This window comes from Helianthus annuus, chromosome 4 (assembly GCF_002127325.2).
Source record: "Helianthus annuus cultivar XRQ/B chromosome 4, HanXRQr2.0-SUNRISE, whole genome shotgun sequence".
Classification (NCBI taxonomy): Eukaryota; Viridiplantae; Streptophyta; class Magnoliopsida; order Asterales; family Asteraceae; genus Helianthus; species Helianthus annuus.
The window spans coordinates 177,405,957-177,415,258 of record NC_035436.2 but is presented as its reverse complement, the minus strand read 5'-3'; the positions used below and the strand labels follow the sequence as shown (position 1 = coordinate 177,415,258).

General features: G+C 37.4%; 1 protein-coding gene across 1 annotated transcript; it reads left to right on the top strand.

Moving 5' to 3' along the window:
* The first annotated feature begins 254 nt into the window (after window positions 1-254).
* Window positions 255-2,136, top strand: LOC110927572. Its single transcript, XM_022171123.2, has 6 exons — window positions 255-420; window positions 514-687; window positions 1,079-1,195; window positions 1,284-1,463; window positions 1,542-1,588; window positions 1,670-2,136. Exons 1-6 carry the CDS (start codon window positions 322-324, stop codon window positions 2,046-2,048), a joined length of 996 nt encoding a protein of 331 aa, XP_022026815.1. The 5' UTR covers window positions 255-321; the 3' UTR covers window positions 2,049-2,136.
* Window positions 2,137-9,302: the final 7,166 nt, after the last annotated feature.

Genomic DNA, 9,302 nt, shown 5'->3' with positions numbered 1-9,302 from the left:
TATCCAATCGAATTACGTTATCGAGTTGTTGATTTACACAAGTACATAATCACTTCAAACTTTTGATCTACCTAAAGTTTATTGTTTTTGTTGGCTCTTAATCGATTGCAGGTTCATGTCTTCATGAAGGCTTGATCATTTGTAAAAAAAAAAAAAAAAACAGTTTTGCATTGCAGGTATGCGGCTTACGTTAGTCCGAATAAATTTCCATAACTATGTTTTATATAGAATAAATTTCATTGAATAGACGGATTATTCAGTGATTGTGAATTTTGTAAGCACTTTAGGGCAATTACTGATAAAAAAGATTGTGAGGTTGAAATGGCAAATCATGAGGACGACTGCACATTCGACGTTGACAATATTGCCAGTGAATTGGAACTTCTTAATAATTTAATCGAAGATGCTACAAACAACAAGGTGAAACTAAATCCAACTACATTATTTTACAACTCTATTAGTCATCTAAATTAGCATATATGTTATTGTTCTATAATACTTGAGTTTGTGCAGAAAATCTTGGCTTCAAGGTTGGATCGTGCTATCAGTTTAAAGAGAAAAGTGGAACTGAACGAAAAAGCTGCAGAAGAAGCAAAAGCGGAAGCGGCTAAGAGTAGTTTAGATATTCTTGCAAAGGTGGAGGCACTTAAACAGGCGCAGCAGCTCGTAAAGGAAACAAATGACATGGTTGTAAATTAACTTCTTCAAGAAAAATTATATTTTGTTCCTGATATGTCTTACCTTTTGGCTTTTGCTCAGTTAATTTATATGATAAATATCCATTATGCTCATTTCATGTAGACAGTACAAGCTTTAAACCATTAGAACTAAACTTTTTAGATCTTTCGATCGGTTAATTGATGATCATATGCGTAGGCATATGGATTCTTACAATTGTATGTTAAGTAATATTTCTGATAGTGGCAAACGAGTAGTTGCTTATGACTTCTGTTAGTTCTGTAGGTGTATATTTTTTTAGTTCTTAGAAGGATATATAACACAACATTTGTCTTATTTTTGTTGTTATCTGACTATCAGACATACTGATGAATTTACTTAATTTTGGTTAACGATGTAGCATGCTAGGGAACTGCATGCACAGAAGACGGTTTTAAGTAAAGATCTAAAAGAACTTCAGCTCCGTATGTCTAGTGCTTTGAACGAAGGAAGAAGATCTCTTGGAGCTTCTGATGTGGTATAGCTTTGTTAAATACTTTTGTGTTTTGATTAAGAATTGCTTTGAACTGTTTGGTGCTAATTTCTATTAAAAAAAATTCCATTAGATGCGTAACGTATTAAAGATGAGATTGACTATAGCTGTAAGAGAAAAGGAGTTAGCAGATAAAGAAAAGCTAGAAAAGGAGAATTTGGCTCTGGAAGCACTCGCGTTTGAAGAAAGCCAAATGTTAAAACTGGAAAATGAGTCAAACAGACTCAAACAAGAAGCAGTGAAGACGTCCAAGGTAATAATGTAACAAAATAATTGTATAATGCTATTGATTTAACCAACATCATTAGTTGTTTTCTCTATTTTGTTACAGTTGCAGGATTTGTTCAAATATCGTGAATCTGTCGTTAATATGTTACAGTAAGTTGTAGTATCCACATAAACTACACTATCACAGACTCTGGAATTGACCTTGTATACAATATTACTTGATTTATGCAGTGCAGAAGCATCTGATAAACATCAAGATATTAACTTGTTTATAGAGCGTCTTGACCAACCCCTCCTGAAGCTACATGGATTATTATCGTCTAGCCAAACATCAGCAGATTTGGATTTGGAGGAGCAAGAGGGAAAGAAAAATGGGTCATCTGAGGTAAAAAGTGCACCCGTGGTTGCAGATGTCACTGAAGTGGGACATTCAGTGTCAAATAAGAGCTCTGTTGCTTCTGCACAAACTCATGCAAAGCAGGTAGTTCCTCGAGCTGTCAAGCCTGCTGTTAAAAAAATGAAAGCAAAAGCAAAACCGAAACCGAAACCGTGTGCTGCAAAAAGAAAGATTGAAGACGGACACCGATCTCAACTCTCATCTCATTCCTGATGTTGATTAATTTTATTTTGTGGTGGTTAATGTTTTCTTTTTTGGGCGGATAAATTGAATGAGATGTACTGGAACATTTTAGTATATATTCTTCAGAGTATGGTTATCATTCCTATGTTATTTTAATTTTTGTTGTTTTTGGAGAGAGGATTTAGAAACGTTCAGTGGTTCTTGAATTTTAAAGAAACAAAATAACCTAGTAAGCTCAATTTTTTTTCATCTTTTAACAATACTTAAAAATTTGATCCTAAAAAATTAACAATAGTTGTATGCGTGCATGCACGGATCTTAAAACCTAAATGTTGCATTTGGAACGTGAATGATTACCATAATAGCCCAAATAGCAGTTATTCTAGTAGTTGAGGGGTCACTCCTATCCTCATTAACATTTACTAGTAATAGCCTTTATATTTCCTTTAATCTTTTTGTTAACGGCCAAAGAATCACAACATCGGGATACACTCGCCTTCGAACCGGGGAAAACCCTCATCTACGGCTAAATCCTGTGCACACTCGCCTGAAGGCACAATAGTGTGGTGAGATAAAACCCACTCAGTTCAAAAATCGAACTAACGATCACCGCCTATTCGCCTAGTCTCCCATCATCACCAGGTGCCGCGGAAACTAAATACTGGGGGCAGGAAACAAACCTGGGTCACTTGGAACACCAGGTATCTCCCTTACCACTAGCTCACAATAGTGTGGTGAGATAAAACCCACTCAGTTCAGCCTCTTGATTTACGTCAATTCAGTTATTATCTCCAAGTTCTTAATGTTACGTGCTAATTCTTTTCATCGCCACAATGCCACGTTCCCTGCATGTTTTCTTCATATTCTTTGTTTATGCAATTCCTAATTGTCTAATAGTAGTGGTTTAGTTATTTTAGTTGGTAGAATAGTGGGTCGGTTTATAATGATACTGTAAGGCTATATTTAAGCCAGGTATGAAATCATGAATTGAGTCTCTCTTCCAAAAACCTCCCAGATTCTCTCAAGCTCCTATCTCCATGTCTTTGAACTATTTGGTTAATGACTCGGTTCGTATCACTTAATTGATTGCAGGCTCATTGTAGCTTGATCAGTTGTTGAAAACAGTTTTGCAGGTATGCGGTTTCTACTAATCGAGTAATTTTCCATAACTTCGTTCCTCTTCATATTGATTTAAATTCCCATTCGGTATTTTGGATAAGCACATTAGAGCAATGGCTTATAAAATTGCTTTCGAGGATGAACCGGCAAATTATGAGGACGATTTTAATTCAACATTAATACCATCACCAGTTCATGTGAACTTCTTGATACTTCTATCAAAGATGCTACGAAGACCAAGGTAAAAAGAATTCCAACTAACTACATGAATATCCAGCTTACTCATCTAGTTTATCATGATATGTTCCTGTTTGTTGATTGTAATATTTTAGTTTTCGGTAAAATATGAGGAATTGGTTTAGTTGATTGTTCTATATTGTAATTGAGATTATGCAGAAAGCCTTGGCTTTAACATTGGATCAGGTCACTTGTTCAATGGAAGCAGTGAGAATAAAAGAAGCAAAAGAAGAAGCAGCTACGAGTGGTTCAGATATTCTTGCAAAGGTGGATGAAGTGATGAACTTAAACAAGCACATCAGCTCACAAACTTGTTTTAATTGTGAAGTTCCAGGGTATACAGCTAGAAACTGTGTTCATCGTCCGTCCATGCCTTACTACTCAAAGAACGCACATCATCAGACGGCTAAGCCTCATCGACCCTAGGAAATCGATTTACTCATGTTAAGCCCTCTGATGGAGACTGGAATCTAGCAAAGAAATATAATCAAAAGTTCTCAAACACGCAAGATTTCCAAAATCAGTCAATGAAATCAAGCGTAACAACTGCAACAAAAAATGTTTCTAGAAACACTGATTCTAAACTTTGGAAACCCAAAATTCTTGCTAGATCTCAGTCTCAGCATTCAGAGTCATCAAAATCATCATCTTCATCACAAACCTCAAATTCTACTAAAAATCATATGATCTTTTATGAGGTTTCTTACATTGACAGTGATGGTCAACCCAGATCAACAATGGCCTAGGTTTCCATGTCTAATTAATCCCGGTGTATGTGCAAGAACAACTATGGAGGGCTCTCGTCAGACTTTGGTTCGTCGATAGTGGCTGTTCCAGGCACATGACAGGAGACATTTCCCAGTTGAATGACATAAAAATATTCGATGGTGGATTTGTCAACTTAGCGGGAGGTGAAACTGGGCGAATTACAATGAAGGGTACAGTTTGAAACGGGGTTCTCAGCTTTTCAGATGTGAATTATGTTCCAGAACTGAAACACAGCCTTTTGAGCATATCTCAGATGTGTGATAAAGGGTTGGAGGTCCTGTTCACCAAGAAGGGATGTGTGGTATTGAAGTCGAGGATTGTGATACCGGATGATTTGTTACTCATTGAAGTAGAAAAAAGGGTAACGCTTATGTCCTTGATATGAATAAAGCCCCTACTGATCAAGTCACATGTCTGTTTGGTCCTGTCAATGTGCAGAGTATTTGAGGAAAGGCTTACTGCTTGGTTATCACTGATGACTTTTCATGCTTCACTTGGGTGTTTTTCTTGGAACACAAGAGTGAAATAGCATGGTTGATCAAGAAATTTGTCACTCTCATGGAAAATCAGGCGAATGAGAGAGTGAAAATTATTCGATGCGACAATGGGACGGAGTTCAAGAATGCTGAACTGAATGATTTATGTTCCTCAAAAGGAATTAACTGTCGATAAAGTGCAGCTCGAACTCCTCAACAAAATGGGGTTGTTGAAAGGACAATAGAACTCTCATTGAAGCTGCTCAAAGGATGTTGATAGATTCTGGCCTTCCATTGATATTTTGGGCAAAAGCAGTGAACACTGCCTGCTATGTTCAAAATTATGCCTTGATCAACAAACGTTATATGAAGACGCCTTATGAGATAGTTCAAGGACAAAAACCCTCTGTATTGCATTTTTGCACCTTTGGTTGTCCCTGTGTTCTTCTACTTATGGATGCCAAGGGAAAATTTGAAGCAAGAGGGGATCCGTGCTATTTCATTGGTTATTCTAAAAACACTACATACCGTGTGTACAATAAGATCAAGAAGCAGATTGTAGAGACCTACAATGTGGATTGGCTAGAAGAGAATCACAAAGTGTTGGTGCATGCGTCTGTCGACTTCGTCTTGTATCGAGTCTTGTATAGAACTAGTTAGATCAGGGCACGAAAAACTAGAAAGTGGATATTAGGGGTGATTCCGCTTGAAATGACATCAGGTCATGTTCAAGCAAAATCAGATACATTCTTATTCCGCTTGAGTTTATTCGTGATGATTTCGCTTGAAGTTAACATGGTAATTCCACTTGAGACGTGTTCAAGCGGAATCTCCATGCCTATATATAGGGCAGTTCAAGCGAAATCACATAGATTCTTTCCGGTTTGTGCAACGAAGTGCTGCCGAAGTGTCGTCACGCTGTATTTGTCATCAATATCAATAGAACGACAGTTTAAAGTAATTTGTGTGCTGAATTGACCTCAGTTTGTCTGTTTCCGCCGTTCAAACTGAGAAAAACTCTTCTGATCGACTCGTTCGGGTCCGAAAACGATCCTACAAGTGGTATCAGAGCTCAGGAAGAAGAGTTCTTACCAACTCAGCTGCAAATTCTGTTTTCTACACCTTCTTTTTCAAATTGAAAAACTTTTCACGGTTAAAATTGGCTAAATTTCTCACAGAATGTGCGTAATCATGTTTTAACAAAGCCTTGAATGTTTCAGCATTAAAGTCGATCTAAAACTGATTAATTTGGTAATTCCGCTTGAACATCAGCGTGAGAATGATGACATCAGCGTGATTCCGCTTGAAAAATTTCAGTTATTTCGCTTGAAACATGCTATTCCGCTCCAAGATCGGTATTCCGCTTGAAAGTGTGGTTTGATTCCGCTTCAAATCCTTATTTCGCTTGAAAAGTATTGAAGTGATTCCGCTCGAATCACTATTCCGCTTCAAGGTGCTATTTCGCTTGAATCAGAGGTTCCGCTTCAAAGGGTTTCGCTTGAACTTGTTATCCCGCTTGAACTGTTATTTCGCTTGAAAAGTCAGTTTTGAGAATTTATTGAAATCCGAAACATGGACGAGGATTTTTATAATGCTTTTGCTACCCCGATCACAGTTGCTCAGCAGACGATGTTGGAAAACGAAACGGGAACTATGCAAAAACCGCCCAAACTCATGAACATCGAGGAGTATAAGAGTTGGGAAGAACGTTTTGAGAACTGGGTGCAAGCAAACTATCTTGATGCTTGGGAATGTATTGAAACGAAATACGTTAGACCAACAAATGATGATGATGAGTTAATTTCTATCAAAGATCTTGGTGCCGATGAGAAAAAGAAATACAAAAACGAAAAGATGATGATCAGCTTACTGCAACAGGCAGTTAAAGAAGATATCTTGGTCTTATTACAACACACTGGGAGTGCATATTCGATTTGGAAAGCATTACGATCTAAGTTTGTTGGAAGCCAAGAGATGATCAAAAACAAGAAATCACTTCTGAAAAAAGAGTTTGATTTATTTTGTGGTTTGAAAAATGAAAGCACAAAGCAGATAATTGAAAGATACTGCAATTTATTGGTGAACATGAAGAGGGCTAGCATTATCAAAGAAAATGAAGAGTTAATTGAAAATTAGCAGATGCGTTGCCTCACGAAACTTGGGGCACATACTTGATGATGCTAAGGAACAAGAAAGGTTTTAGCAATCTGACACTTAGCAAATTCATTGAAAAGATTGAGGCTCAGGAAATGGAACAGATAAAAATCTCAAGAATGAAAGTGTTTGATGGTGAACAAGACATAGGTTTGTACAACAAAGCAGGGCTGAATGATAAAACAACCAACATGTCACCAAAAGTTGAAACTGCATTTAATGCAAATGGTTCATCAAGTGGTTCATCTAAAGGATCAAGCAGCAAAACGAGTTTTTCTTCATATCCATCATTTGATCCGAATTTGGCAACAACAAAGAATGGTAGGAAATTACCGTGCAATATTGTTTTGAATCTTGAAGATGATCAAGATTATACTGAAGAAGTTGCAAAAAGCCACATGTCTTTGTTGGGAACTGTTTTAGAATCGTACGGTAGTTTTGTTGCAGGTCGGATCGGGAATCCAATGCTTACTAAGGAGGATTACGACCAGATCGATGCTGAAGAGATGGAGCTAATGGATATAAAATGGTGTTTGGCAAGTGTGTTGAGGAGAGCTGAGAAATTCAAGCAGAACACAGGAAGAGATGATCTCCGTGAGGCTAATGTTTCTACTTTAGGTTTTGACAAATCTAAAGTCACTTGTTTTCGTTGCAGGGAAAAAGGACACTTCAAGAGGGAGTGCACCAATCGCGAGGCAAGTGGAGCTCAAAATCCATTCAACAACAATGATTACTACCGAAAGGCCATCTACCATCAAGTTGCTCAACAACCAACTCAACATCAGGCATAAACAGCACATGGAAGAAATGTGATTGAAGATTCTTCAAAGAGAGCTTGTGTGGTGAATCAAGATGAAAAGAAGCCATCAACAGGATTCAACTGGGACAAATATATTCCATCTGATGCTAAAGCATGTGTGATTGATCAAGACGATGAAAAAATACCTGAAGGGTTTAGCTGGGAGAATTTCAATTGGGATGATTATGATCCTAACAAAGCTCCAGTTCACACAGCTTTTGTTGCTCGAATTGAAGAAGATAGTGATGATGATACTGAGTATTATGCTAAAAGAATGAGAGATCATTTGAAAATGATGGCTGAAAGCGATAGTGAAGATGAGAAAGCTAAGCAGAAAAAGAAAAAGATCAAAACACCGGTCAGCAGTGATGATGAGGAAGCTCCGGTGGTGAGAAGAAAAGTTAAAGAAGTTCCAAAGTTCAAAATTAGTGAAGATGTTATTGCAAAGGAGATTCCAGTGAATTGTGAAACCTGTGAGATCATGAAAAAGAAAAACAGTGAGTTGATCAACAACATGAACAGGTTGAAGGAATCTTACGATGTGTTAAACAAAGCAATGAACATGTATAATGATACGAGCGAAGAACAAGCAACAGCAATGAAGACACTTCAAGGAGCATTTATGGTCAAACAGAAAGTTGTGAACAACTACATTGAGAAGTGTGCTGTTTTAGAACAGAAACTGGAGGCTCAAAGATTTGAAACTGAAAGCGTTAATCGTTTGTTGAAAAGTTACTCATGTACTTCTTATGTCATTGACAGGATTTATCCAACTGTTGAAGGCATGAAGGCATTCGAAGAGGATGAAGTGACAGAAAAACAAAATGAAGAAAAGACTCCAGAGAAGAAGAACAAAAAGAAAAATGACACAAAGAAAAAGACTGACAAAAAGAATTCTGGTAAGAAACAAGGTGTCAGTTACAACAAGTGTCCACCCCCGCTAGAAAATGGATATTTACCCAGAAATCCAAATTCTGAAAGAGTTCAAAAGGCTACAAACTTACAGTGGGAGTCAGAGTCCTCAGTCAATTTGCCAGAAAGTATTGATGTCACGTTTACATCGTCTGACACTGATCAACAATCTCAATTGATGAAGAAAGTGGTGGATCATGTAACGACTCACCCAAAAATGTCCTAAAAATGCTCTGTAAGTGGAACCCGAACCCCTGAAACCCTAACGTACATAAGAAATCAAGAATTTAGAGTTTCAGGCGGGCCGCGTAAGAGTAAGCTTAAGCTTACGCGGGCTGCGATGGATTTGTCACACCCCTAATTTCCACGTGTCACCGGTGGGCCCGGTGGGGGATTAACGTGACGTAGTTGATATCATCATAGTCAAACAACACAAATTATAATGCACAGCGGAAGCAAAGATAGATTCATTTCAACTTAAATTATTGTAATATTCGAGTATCACAAAATGTCGAAATAGAATCCACAGGCAGAATCAAATAAAAAGGAAACTTCATTTCAACAGACTTCATGCATCCTAAGCTTGCGAGACTTCTATGGATGCTTAAGGAGTGACCAGCCTATTACGCGTAGTACCTGCACTTAGTCTTTTTGGAAAATACGTCAGTTTACACTGGTAAATACAATTTAACTAACTCATTTTGAAAATGTTTAAAATTGATTTAAATGCTCGTGGCATAAAACTTTTTATAACTTAGGATAATTATTTGCTTAATAATCTTGTAAAAGAATTACATGTTCGTTCTGCGTTCGGTAGCC

What these genes read in the sequence shown, in the direction of transcription:
- LOC110927572 (XM_022171123.2), top strand. Translation starts at nt 322, where the DNA reads ATGGCAAATCATGAGGACGACTGCACATTCGACGTTGACAATATTGCC. An exon ending in AAGCAGTGAAGACGTCCAAG is followed by an intron (nt 1,464 to 1,541) that starts GTAATAATGTAA and finishes ATTTTGTTACAG; the next exon opens with TTGCAGGATTTGTTCAAATA. An exon ending in TCTGTCGTTAATATGTTACA is followed by an intron (nt 1,589 to 1,669) that starts GTAAGTTGTAGT and finishes TGATTTATGCAG; the next exon opens with TGCAGAAGCATCTGATAAAC.